We start from the raw sequence: 13,387 nt of genomic DNA on the forward strand, positions 1-13,387 counted from the left end.
AAAATAAAAATTGAAATATACACAAATGAAAAATAATATAAAACTTAAATATTTTTAAATAAAAATATTTAAATATGTATAAATATTATTAAATTATTTAAAAAACAAAAATAGTTAGCAAGTTTATTCTAACTAAAAGTATGTATATTTATTTAACTTTAATCAAAATGCTTTTTTAAAGTAAAATATTTATTTATTTTTTACATATTATCGATGTCATTACTTTCATGCATAGTTACTAAATTTGGACTTGCTCGGTCGGTCGAACTAATTAGACAAAAAACCAGGAGCATCATCTAGTCAAGTCTCTCTTCGAATTGGAAATGCATTAGCGTGGCATGATGTCATTAACCCGACTGGAAATTAGGTTTAGCCGATACAACTCAAAGTTGGGTGGACTAATTTTATTTGTTCGAACACTGGTCCTTAAAAGCACTTGGGACGTGTTTACCACTATACTACCAATGTTGATTAGTAGGGGTGGAAGGGTGAGCCTGCTTGGCCTGTTTTGGTCTACCCTTCCATTAGCCCACCAAAAACAGGGCAGGGCAAGCTGGGCCACCTTCTAATGGTGGGCTAAAGATTCTAGCCCGCCTCGCTTAGGGATGGGTTGGGGGGGGGGGGGGGGTTAGCGGGTTGATTTGCCATAAATGAATTTTTTTTTCATAAAATAAACCCAAATGAACAAATTTAGTTTTTTTTTAAAGAGAAACAAATTTATTTAAAAAAACGTAAAGTATATCAATTGTTTATTCTAAATATGATTTTAATATAATTTTTCCTATAAGTATTAGAGAAATTAAATTTATAAAATAATATAAAAACAAAAACAAATATATATTTGATTTTTGAACAACACTATAAACTTAAAAAAAATACAAAGTGACAACTCAAACCCTAAATACCTAATAATATTTACATTTTTTTTAAAAAAAATATATGTATGGCATGTTGGCAAGCCAACCCGCCCCGTTGTTGGCCCACTGGGCCGACGAATTAGGTAGGACAAACCACAACAGGTTGTCGAGTTGGGTTCTTCATCCTGCATCGCGTGACCCGACCCGTTTTGTCATCCCTATTAATTAGTAATATGTATAAAAGTAATAAATAACATATAACATATTTTAATATTTATGTTAATTATACTGATTCAACCATTGATTCATCAACTTAGTACCTTGACTAGGTCGATGACCGATCCAATTTTAATAATGCTGCTTTCATGTGTGAGATGGGTCAATGTATTGTATGATGACAATTTCCTAAAAAATTTGCTACGTGTAGTGAATCATAATGTCAGCTCTTTATATTTATCCTTCAAATAAAACTTATTACCGAGTTCAATCTTTGGTGAAATAATTTTTTTGTCAAACTTGACTTGACTTTTCTTATGATCGAATTTCGAATTAGTCAGTATGGTATTTTTCTGATGATAAATTCAAGGTTATGACAAAAAAAGACATATTAATTATGAAAATAAAGGTGAAAAATAATTATTATATTAATATTGAAATAATGTAAATCCTTAATTAATATTATTGACACAATAAAATTTTGATATAAAAGGAAGAGGATGAAGTGGTGGAAAGAACAAACGAACCATGGTGCTTTGTCTAGCATTATAAATTGTTGTTGGTGCAGGCCTGTTAACTCTAGACGTGTTTGTTTTTACTGTTTCCAACATTCCAAATCACATCCAACGTGAATCCGTCATTCAACGTGATTGAAGTATCCAACGACAATTCATACGCACACTAACCTTACTGAGGGTGTTCATTGGGAATTGGTTGATTCCACACATTTTATTTAAGCCAATAAAAAACACAAACACACGACCCATTTTTCTCTTGGTGTTGTAGAAATTGTTGTTTCTTCCTCTCTGAGTTCCAACTTTCACCTCAACCAAATACACAACAAAATGGGGTTTCAGAAGATAAGGGTTGGCAACCCCATCGTCGAAATGGATGGTATGCTTTGTACCACTCTGCACATCTTTCACTCTTCTCTCTTTTTATGCGTGTTTGTGTGTGATTTTTGTACTTTTGGGTTTTGATTAATGCTAATGGTGTGAGTACTTTAATCATTTTGTTCAAGTGGGGTCTCAGTTACAATCACCCCTTTTCAAGTTTGAATATGCTTCAAGCGTTTTTGGGACCTGAGTATATGGGGGTCTATTCCTTTCTTAAATTTTGTGTTTTTCCTTGATTTGATGATTATTGAAAATTAAGTTCAATTGGGGGGTCTCATCCTCAGAGAATTTGGCTTTTGAATCATATGATTTTTCCATAGGTGTTCAAAACTTAATTGACTTTCACTTTCAGTTTCTTGATCTGAATAATCAGTCTTTAATGTTCTGCACATGTAGGGGATGAAATGACCCGAGTGATTTGGAAACTGATAAAAGATAAGGTAGTTTTATCTTCTATAGTTATCTTCTTGAATCAGGGAAGGCTATGTTGTAACTTTTTGTATTTTATCCCTTTTTTGTACTTTTTTCAGCTTATTTTTCCTTATTTGGAGCTGGATATTAAGTATTTTGACCTTGGCCTTCCTCATCGCGATGCCACTAATGATAGAGTTACTATTGAAAGTGCTGAAGCTACACTCAAGTATGTGCTCAATTTTTTGTTTTGGAGGCTTATTTGCACATCTTCACTCTTGAGATTATGTATCATTTTATTGTTCCTATCAATTTAGCTGGTTTTTTTTTATCAGTTTAACATCTTCACATCTTCGCTCAAGTATTAGCTGCTTTTTCCCCATGATTATTGTTATGATAAAAATTGCAATACTGTTAATAGGAAAATCCACGCCTATCTTATTTCCTGTCCCAAAATAGGATTCAGTGCATAGTCATGCTTACTCTTCACTCATTTGGATTTTGATTAAGACAAATCATTTATCTAGATATTTTAGATACATCTTTTCTTAGTGAAAAATTTTGATCAAATTCTGAACAGTGTATAAATGTGTTGCTCATTGATTGAAATGTTTTTCACTCTCTTAGCAGAGGATAACTGAACTCAGGCTTCAGTGCCACCAATCTGTTGGTTCAACAGTAGATGAATCGTCCATTCATCTAACTAAGCTTCAAATTGAGTCTCACCTGTAGCCCTTTGACATCCTGATATAGCTATATCCCCAAGATAAATCCATTGGGTAGGCGCCCTGTTATACAATGCTGGAAATTGGCACTGTCTGCTGTGGGGTTCCTCTAGATCCATGTGATGGTAGAAAAGGGTGCAATGTTCTGTCCCAGTAGTAGTGGTGGAGCCTAACTGCCTTTATATTTAATGAGAAAAAGTATGATTTAAAAGGAGATGAAGACTAAATATTTAATATGCTCAATACTGTAAATACAATACTGAATATTGAATTGTTAGAAGAAGCTAGGTTAGAAGGAAAAAGAGAATGTTTATAGTCTGGCAAGAGGATTATGGTTTCTGAGTGTATTTGGTTTTGGTTGACATATTATCAACTTAAACCAAACTAATTTGTTTTGATTTTTTTAATTCTGTGGAATAGAGTAATTTTCCTTTTTGTTATTAAATAATTATTAGGGAAACTTGTCTTACACATTGAGGCTTCCTAATGTTTCCATGGATTTATTTTTTTCATTGCAGGTATAATGTAGCTATCAAATGTGCTACTATAACTCCAGGTATTCACTATTGTTCTAATATGGAATGATGCATGCTTTTCCATGTCATGTTAATTGTTAACTTAAGGTTGTGTACTAACTTGACATGCATTAGACATAAAATTCACATGCAACGGTTTTCTTTTTCATAGATGAAGCTCGCATCAAGGAGTTTAACTTAAAACAAATGTGGAGAAGTCCAAATGGGACGATCCGGAACATTCTAAATGGTAACTAAATTTTCTAATGGTTTCTGTATTCCTGCTTCGTGTTCTGAATTTTGGCTGACATCCAGGGTTTCAATTTATATGTCCTACAGGTACAGTTTTTAGAGAGCCAATTATCTGTAAGAACATTCCTCGTCTTGTTTCAGGTACATAATAGCTAGAACTTATTTGATATTTGAAAATTTGAATTTTACTTTAAGATAGCAAGTGTTAATTACTATCTGTCTATTGTTTAGGATGGACAAAGCCAATATGCATTGGAAGACATGCTTTTGGAGACCAATATCGGGCAACTGATACAGTTATAAAAGGCCCAGGAAAGCTAAAATTGGTTTTTGGTAAACTCACTCTCCATTCAACCGTTTCTCATGACTCAAGTAGTTTAAGAATGCAATCACAATGAAGTTGCAAAGTTGATCAATGAAAATTAAGATTTTGATTTCTGTCAGTTCCTAATGGATAAAAAAGTTGGAGGTCTATAAAAGTAAAGCATCTTATAGTTTTTAGTTGTGCGTTTACAGCACCCAGTGGAAATGAAGGCATTAAAGAGCTAGAGGTCTATAACTTTACTGGTGACGGAGGCATAGCTTTGTCCATGTATAATACTGATGAGGTTTGCATCTGCATAATGTTTTCTTTTATTATTCTTCTCAGAAAGAATTTTTGACTGCCTTGGTGATACTAAAACTATGTTGTATTTGGTCTTGAAACAGTCCATTCGAGCTTTTGCTGAGGCTTCGATGAACTTTGCTTACCAGAAGAAATGGCCTCTCTATCTTAGCACTAAAAATACCATTTTAAAGAAATATGATGGAAGGTATGTATACTTATTGCTCATCTTTCTGTGTTTAATTTCTCTTCAATTCTAAGTGAGATACCGTTGTAATTGTAGTTAATCAAATCCTCAAGCACATTCTTTACTCTTTGCTTTTGTGAAGATTCAAGGACATTTTCCAGGAAGTTTTTGACACTCAATGGAGTCACAAGTTTAAAGCTGCAGGGATATGGTCAGTAGAATTTGTTGTCATGCTAATTGAAACCTGTATCACTAGTAGATTGTTAATTCATTTTCGTGATTCTTAGGTATGAACACCGTCTTATAGATGATATGGTTGCTTATGCTCTCAAAAGTGATGGAGGTTATGTATGGGCCTGCAAGAATTATGATGGTGATGTGCAGAGTGATTTCTTAGCTCAAGGTGGATATCCCATATGCTCATAACTTTCACTTAGCTTTTAGTTATTGACTGTTTTGTTGCTTCTGTTGATGGATGGGCCAGTTTCTAGAAATTCATAATAATAGTTTCTGTTGAACAGGATTTGGTTCTCTCGGCTTGATGACATCAGTACTGGTATTTCTTTTCTAACCCTTTGTTGAGTTTCTCTTTATAATGCCCTTTATTTGTTTCTTTCTGTTCTTCCTTCGATCCCATCTCTAGCATGGATGTTCAAGAAGCTAAGTTTGGTGCAGGTTTGCCCAGATGGGAAAACCATTGAAGCAGAGGCAGCCCATGGCACTGTTACACGTCATTATCGGGTTCATCAGAAGGGAGGTGAAACCAGCACAAACAGTATTGCTTCAATTTTTGCCTGGTCACGAGGTCTTGCACATAGGTAAGTATTGCAATTGAAAGCCATATGATTAATTTTCTTTATGCTAGAATCCATAGAAATTGATCTTTTTCCAATTTTTGTTCATATACTGAAGGAAGGTTGAGTGGATTAAGGGGCTGTTGTTTGTGTTTTTATTTCTTTTTAAGGAAAATTGTTTTTTATATATAAAAAATGCCTAAAAAATTTACAATAATTAGATAAGGTTTTCGAAACAAAGCAAAAATCTAGATAAAGATGTTCTAGTGCTTTTGTCATTAGATAAAATGGAGCTTCTGCAAAAAATCTCTAAAACAGGACCCATTTGTGCTTTTGAAAATAATGTTTTTTTTTATTAAAACAGGTTTAGAATTTTTTATAAAAATTGTTCTTTTTAGAAAAAAACAAGTGAAAACCTAAAAGAAGTTGTTTTGATGTTTTTCTCATAAGCTAAAAGTAGTAGCTTGTTAAAAGGAAAAAAAAGCTCTAAAAGATATCATATGATCCGTGGTTACTCTTTTTTGGAACTGCACTGAACGCTGAACTCCATTTTGGTCATTCTTGGGTTCTAGTTTCGTTTCTTGTGTCTTCACCAATTGCTTCAACATCCACTTGAGCTCAGATAGCTTGCTGGTCCCTTCCTTTAAAAACCTTTGAATTGCCCATTTTTTTCTCCCTAAATTTGGATGGGGTTTCTTCAATCTGGTTGGATCCAGCTGGTAGGCTGGACCAATTTGTTAGGAAGCCATATTGGAAAATAGAAGAAAGAAAAGAAATATTGTATTTCTTGATTGCAAAAGAACAGACAATAAGACAGATAACTCTCCTCTCAGGGTTTTCCCTTCACAGAGGATTTCTCCATTCACAAAGAACAAAGCTCAATTCTCAAATGATATCAGGGATAGAATGAATCCTTTCCCTTTATATCCTCCTATTTATTTAACTCATGAACCCCTTAACTAATTAATATCCTAACTGTCTTAACTAACTTCCTACACCCTAACACATTGAAAAACTATATCATAAAGTGCGTTTTTGTTAATCTTTTTCAAACACACCCTAATTTTTGCAGGGCAAAGTTGGATGGAAATGCTAGACTGTTGGACTTTACAGAAAAACTGGAAGCAGCTTGCATTGGAACAGTTGAATTGGGAAAGATGACAAAGGATCTTGCACTTCTTGTTCATGGACCTAAGTAATTTTTGGCACTGGAATCGTTCTTTCAGAATTCTAGCTATTGCTTTTGCTTTTAATGCATCACAAATTACAATTTGGTCTTTCTTTAATGTATAGGGTTTCTAGATACCAGTATTTGAATACTGAAGAGTTCATTGATGCTGTAGCCAAGGAGCTGCAAACAAGATTATCTTCACAATCGAAGCTGTAATGTTCAAGATGAATGTGCCCAATAAATGTTCTCCATTTCCTTTCTTGAAGGAGGGGAATTCTATTGCTTTTGAGTTAAACATTTTAAAGCAATACCTTTAAGGTCACCAAAATTCTGATGCATCACTGATTGCATGTTGCTTCCTTCAGCCATAAGAACTCAACATTTGAAGAGCTCATGTCATGTATACCACAAACTCAATAATATCTTTTCATTGTCAAAACAGCAGTGCTACTTTGAAGGTCCTCACAACAATATTAAAGACATTAAAACATAGGGAGAAAGAGTGTCTTCAAATGAATTTACATGTCTGTTTACAATGTTTATTTCTCAGAGATGTCTTCAATTTTCTTTAGGGAAAGAGGTGGAAGCAACACTTTGTACTGTATATTCTTGTCAAAGAAGTATATTTTTAACTGAGTATATGACTTTTACTACTAAAAATACTCGAAATGTATGTAAGATCGATCACCAAAATTCTAATGCATCATCACTGATTGCATTTTGCTTGAGCCATCACAGAACTCTACATTTTAAGAACCCATGTCATGTACCACAAACATCTTTTCATTGTGAAAACATATTCTAAACACTGAACTTTGCAAACAGTGCTACTTAGGAAGTCCTTACAACAATATTAAAGACATTGTAAAAAAAAAAACATAGGGAAAAAGAATGTTTTTGAACGAATTTACATGCTTGTTTACAGTGTGTATTTCTCAGATCTCTTCGATTTGCTTTTGGGGAAGAGGTGACACTTTGTACAGTATATTCTTGTCAAAGAAGTATATTTTTATCCATAGGACTTTTACTGCTAAAAATACTCAAAATCTATGTAAGAATCAGTAGCACTGTTGCTGTGTTTATCATTAGCAATATCTGCCATCTTCTTGTCTGCCGGGGTTGCTGTGTCTTTGCTAGCATACTTGGAGAAATCTATAGCCTCTGGTATGTGGGGAGGGGTGGCACTTCTAACTAAAGCCCAGTTCATTCCCTCAAAAAATGGGTGTTGTTTTATCTCTGTAGCTCCTCTCTTATATGCAATTCTCTTCTGAGGCTCTTTCACCAACAACCCTCTAATAAGGTCACGAGCCACAGCACTGACTTGGGGAGTTTCTGGGAACCTAAGTGGTTGTCCAACAACATTGAAAAGTGTGGCTTTATATCCTGAACCCTTGAAAGGGGTCGTTCCAAGCAACAACTCATACAAGAAGATCCCAAAAGTCCACCAGTCTACTGCACTACCATGACCCTCTCCTTTGATAATCTCAGGAGCAAGGTACTCATGTGTCCCTACAAATGACATTGAACGCACATTGGTGGGTTCTGCCATCAGTTCAGGAAGGCGTCCTCCACCAACCAATAGGCCAAAATCTGACTTTGCCTTGCGGTTTTTCTTTGAAGGCAAAATGCGCGGGAAAAAACTTGATACCTGAGTAGTGCTTTGCGCTGCTTGGTCATCAGTTAATATGCCTCCAACATCATTGTTGCCACTGCTACTACTGTTGCCTGCGTGGGCGGAAGAAGACTTGACTAGTGTAGGACTGACGGAACAGCGAAGGGATAAATCAAAATCTGAGAGCATTATGTGCCCTTCATCTCTGACTAGAAGATTCTCTGGCTTTAAGTCTCTGTATACAATGCCAAGCATGTGCAGGTACTCGAGAGCTAACAACACCTCTGAAGCATAAAATCTATCACAAGACATTTGAGCACATGAGTTCTTAAATCGGGGTACAAACTAGAATTAGCAAGGTGAAATCAAATGGTTAAGAGAAATTATGAAAGTGGGGGGAATATCACTCGTTGTTAATATGAAAAAGATTTAAATAGGCAAATGCTAATGAGTAATTAAAAACATTCAATTGTGTGTGTTTAATTGTTTGGAAGTAAATGTTTTTTTTTTAATTTTTTCTCTTCCATTTTTAACATTTTAATCAGAGATTAAAAAAATTTAACAATTTTCCCTATTCACTAATCACAATTATCAAAATAACTATTATCCTTATAAAATTAAAGTATCTAATAGCATTTTTAACTTATAACCCATACGAATATTTTATGCATATAGAATTGTGTCATTTATGAGAAATGTATAATAATCTTAGTATTGTAATGCAAATTTAATTAAAATATATCGACATTATGATAATAGATTGTTATATCGAGATGGTGGTGGCTAGCATTGACATGGACGATTTGTAAGCAAAGGAATAATGTGATTTTTTCTAATGGGGCGTTTAATGCTAACAGAATACTGGATGAAGCACTTTTCTTAACATGGACATGGCTCACACATTTGGAGAAGGACTTTAGTATCCATTACAACCAGTGGTCTACTAATATTACAGCAGCTTTTTCTATTAGTGATGTATAGACTTTTTGCTTAACCAAATATGTAGCTTTTTAATCTTTCTCAGTTGGTGGTTCAGAGCATTTTTAGTCTCGAGCCTAAAATTGAGCAGTATCTTGTACCTTTTTAGTACCCCTGGTACTCAATTAATACATATAATATTTTTGCTGAAAAAAAAATGATAAGATTAATAACTTTTGTTCTTAGTTAACAGTAGTGTAAAAATCTTTCCATTGATAATGTCTCAAAATTAAATTTAGAATATAGATGAGGTTGTAGTTGTATACTAACCTTGCAGCTTCTTCAGTGAAACACTTGTTAGGTTGCTTTTGTCTTAGAGAATGAAGATCACCCCCACTACAGAATTCCATGATCAAGCAATAAAACTTATCAGTTTCAAAGTAAGAATACAAAGTGGGGAGGAAGGGGTGATCAAGGAGTCCAAGAATCTCCCTTTCTGTCTGTGCCCTCAGAAGCTTATTTCTGCTTATAAGAGCTGCCTTGTCCATAACTTTCATAGCAAAGTAGGTCCTAGTTCCCTTAAGTTCCACAAGGTACACACTCCCAATGTCTCCGTAACCGATGCGCTTGAGAAGCCTGAAATGGCTGAGATTGAGAGAGCCAACCCTTGAAATCATGTTGATAGCTTCCCACCTCACATCACCCCCAGTGTGTGGCCTAATAGGTGCACTTGTGCTCTCTAAGCTATCACTCCGAGAACTAGCACCACTCCCTTGACCTTGATTGGTACTGGTCTTTGTTTGAGGGGTAGACACAGACATTGCCTTTGCATGATGATCAGAATTTGAATTAGGCTTCTTTGTGCTTGGACTTTGGTGTTGTTGAGGGTTGAAGTCAGATAAGTTCCTGTTTGGTGGCAGTAAGTTCTGGGGTCTGGATTTACCTTCCAAATTTGCTTCAGTTTTGGAAGCCTGGTCCATATGTCCAGTTTCATTTCCTGAGTAGTGGACAGTTGTTGTGCTCGTGTCTTTTGCTTCTTGGTTCACATTCTTGGGATGAGTTGGTGAGTTGTTTCCTGAATTTGCACTACTACTATGAGCACTAGGGTGTGCCGCTTCTGATAACTTGTGCTCCATCTGTGTCTATGAATGAATTAGAAGTTTTGGTCAATTCTCAGTCATGAATAGTTTTGTCATGTTTTTTTTTCCCTAAAGAAACCATGGATGCATTCAAGGTTTTAAATTGTGGTCCGTTCATGGTTTTGTCATGTTCTTTGATATTGTGGGAATTTGCAGAGAAATGTAACCAAAATTACGGTAATGTCACGGTCACAAACATTCCAAAAACCTTAATGTTGCGGCCAAAATTGTTGTTGCATACCACTTTCTAAAACCTTGGATGCATTGTGGTTGCTTTTGGTTGGCAATTATGGGGATGTGTAGAAATGGATAGCCGTGATGAAACTCTTACCTCAGGTAAATCAGGCATCTTGACAGGATTTGATGTCATCAATAGGCAACACAAAAACACCCCTCAGGAGGAATTCCTGCCAAGGAAAAATGTGAAAACACATGAAAATGAGTTATATGGAGATGCTGCATGCACTACAGAGACAAATCGACATGATATAAAGATTCAAACAAAATTACATTTAATATAAGAAGCTAGTTGTTGGTCTTTCCATAATATAACAAACCAAAAGTACTCAATTCTTGCTCAATGCCTTTAATGTGAAACCATGTAACCATAAATAATCAAGTTCTTTTTTGTAAGCGAAGATGTATAAGTTAATAGGCGGACCTGGGACATTATTGTTGAGCATGCACGATGACATGATATGAACGTCAAGAGCATAAAGAGATCAAAAACTAAATTCATGGTATCCACGTAATGGAATGTGATCATAAGACATGGTCAAAGTCAGAATGCAAGAATAATAATATTTTTAATGATTAGAAACCAAATTGGCAAATCGTCATTATTATTAATACAAATCACAATGCCACATGAACAACCCATTATGCTATATATATTGAAGATTGATTTGACATTAAAAAAGAGACAAGATTACCAATCAGAAAAGAGATTTCAGGTAAACAATGAAGAACAAACCTGAAAATCAGAAATGGCATGAATCCTGATAACTCCCCTGGTTATCTAAGAGCTATAACAATTAACAACAATGTTTCAGATGCATTGACAAATGCACATAACGGCTTTTTTCCATTCAAGAAGAGAGAAAAATGATTGGGAGAAAAGGGGAAGAATAAGGTTGTTGGTTTAGGCAGGAAATGACATAATGAGGGTGTTGAAAATGAGCTGGTTCTTGATTAGACCACCACCCATCATCAAAAGCACTAGGATATCTTGAGAGGAAATTGTGGAACAAGAGGTAGAAGATAGCAATGTAACCACAATTAGGAAAAAAAACCAAGTTTATATACAGCAAAAATGGCAAATAAAAAACTATATGAAAATAATGTGATTTTATTAATTGGTACTACAGTGGTTCAAAGAATAGAATGATGGAAATAGAGAGAGAGGAAATGGTCACAGCTATGAAAAAAAATGGATAGGCGTCATATTCTCTGTGAAATGGAAATGGCGGTTTAACTGCCACCCTCTCCTCTCTTCCCACTCCTACAGTGTCCATAAATTGACATTAACATTAAATATGTATGTTGTCACCACCATTGCATAGTTCCCACGTAACAATATCATATTTTTCATGTTTGTTTTTTTTGTGTTCTTTTTACCATAATGCTATTTTGGACATCACTTACCACTATGCCCTGTCATAATATTACATGGGGAAAGTGATCATTATTAGAAGAGAAAAGAAATAATGTTGTGTTGTTGAACAATTATAAATGATATGGCGTAATAAATTTTAATGTGATATAAATTAAAATTATTATTTGAGCAATTCTAAATTCACTATTATATTCTTCTATTAATCTTTCTATGTGTTTTGTATGATACATATTGGATGTTTTTATGTTTTAAAATATTAAATACATTTATTTTTCATTTAATACTTTTTTTTATAAAGTATTAGAAAGATTTGTAGTAAGATTTATAAAAAGATATAACTTTAACTTTACACCTGTTAATTTTATAAAAATATATATATAAACTTCGAACAAATTTTTTGAGTCTAGTATCAAAGTTGCAGATGGAGGAACCAGCACTTCAAGTTTGTCTTTATTTTTTTATTCTTTTTTTGAAGTCAAGTTTGTCTTTATTAATTAGTCGGGGTGATGATATTAATTATATGTCATGGGATTAAAGGTATATTTATATGTTTTTTTACTGCAAGTAGATTTATATGTTATTCAATCTAAATGAGTGGTTTTTTTTAATATGAGGGTCAAACAGAAACATTACAAGTTTATTTATATCAATATATTGGCAGATACATATCAGTTTCTTTTACGAGGGTCAAACGGCAACACTATAAATTTATTAATGTTAGAAAATCATATTTATTAATTATTGGCTTTACCATATTTTTATTCCCTAAATTTTTAAGATTTCTATGAGTAGTTTATGAATTTTTTATACTAATTTTAGTCTCTGTATTTATTTTTAGTCCCTATTAAAATTAAGGATGAAAACAAAGTTAAGAGAAATTAACAAAAAAAATTAGGGACTAAAAATAGAAATACTAAAAAATTTAGAAACTAAAAAAATAACAAATCAGTTATAAAAAATAGATAATGAACACTTAATTATTTATTTACTTCATTCCTGGTCACATACACATTATTATTATTATTAGCAGAGACAGGCACTCCTTGTCTCTTTAGCTATTTAAACCAAAAATAAATAAATTAGAAGTAAAAAAAATTAACATGAGAATAGTGGGTAACTATTAGGAGAGAGTAACAGAAATTTAAAAACTAACAAAAAAATAAAATAATTTAATGAAATGTGTATATGAAATGGGGGTATTCTCTTTATTATTGGTATAAATTATTATTATTATTATTATTATTATTATAATAGATAGGGTTGGATAGTAAAAGGCATCCATACCCAAGCCATACCCATCAAGTAAATAATTATCCTACCCATGAACATCATATTAGATTCATTCGACTAAACCAAACTTTGATCTCAACATACCAAACACCATTTGCCCCCAACCAATACACAACACAACAACAATTTCACTCTCAAGAAGGTTAAGCTATGCGCTCTCTGTTTCCATTCCCCACTTTCCTAAC

The 13,387-nt window shown here is 33.8% G+C and overlaps 2 protein-coding genes and 1 long non-coding RNA gene across 3 annotated transcripts; 1 reads left to right on the forward strand and 2 right to left on the reverse strand.

The window, feature by feature from the left end:
* Positions 1–1,672: 1,672 nt before the first annotated feature.
* Positions 1,673–1,956, reverse strand: LOC114387857. Its single transcript, XR_003661418.1, has 2 exons — positions 1,830–1,956; positions 1,673–1,759 (listed from the first exon to the last, which is right to left on the reverse strand). It is a non-coding gene; the product is annotated as an uncharacterized LOC114387857 (long non-coding RNA).
* LOC114387856 (isocitrate dehydrogenase [NADP], chloroplastic-like) lies at positions 1,754–7,267 on the forward strand. Its single transcript, XM_028348080.1, has 15 exons — positions 1,754–1,967; positions 2,366–2,409; positions 2,500–2,609; positions 3,624–3,661; positions 3,793–3,870; positions 3,960–4,013; positions 4,104–4,205; positions 4,389–4,480; positions 4,581–4,684; positions 4,806–4,874; positions 4,951–5,066; positions 5,185–5,219; positions 5,339–5,481; positions 6,530–6,652; positions 6,751–7,267. The coding sequence occupies exons 1-15, from the start codon at positions 1,919–1,921 to the stop codon at positions 6,842–6,844; spliced, it is 1,251 nt and encodes a 416-aa protein (XP_028203881.1). The 5' UTR covers positions 1,754–1,918; the 3' UTR covers positions 6,845–7,267.
* A 249-nt stretch (positions 7,268–7,516) lies between these two features.
* Positions 7,517–11,568, reverse strand: LOC114387855 (serine/threonine-protein kinase RHS3-like). Its single transcript, XM_028348079.1, has 4 exons — positions 11,271–11,568; positions 10,629–10,704; positions 9,489–10,300; positions 7,517–8,538 (listed from the first exon to the last, which is right to left on the reverse strand). The coding sequence occupies exons 2-4, from the start codon at positions 10,665–10,667 to the stop codon at positions 7,659–7,661; spliced, it is 1,731 nt and encodes a 576-aa protein (XP_028203880.1). The 5' UTR covers positions 10,668–10,704; positions 11,271–11,568; the 3' UTR covers positions 7,517–7,658.
* Between the last annotated feature and the right edge of the window lie 1,819 nt (positions 11,569–13,387).

This window comes from Glycine soja, chromosome 15, assembly GCF_004193775.1.
Source record: "Glycine soja cultivar W05 chromosome 15, ASM419377v2, whole genome shotgun sequence".
Classification (NCBI taxonomy): Eukaryota; Viridiplantae; Streptophyta; class Magnoliopsida; order Fabales; family Fabaceae; genus Glycine; species Glycine soja.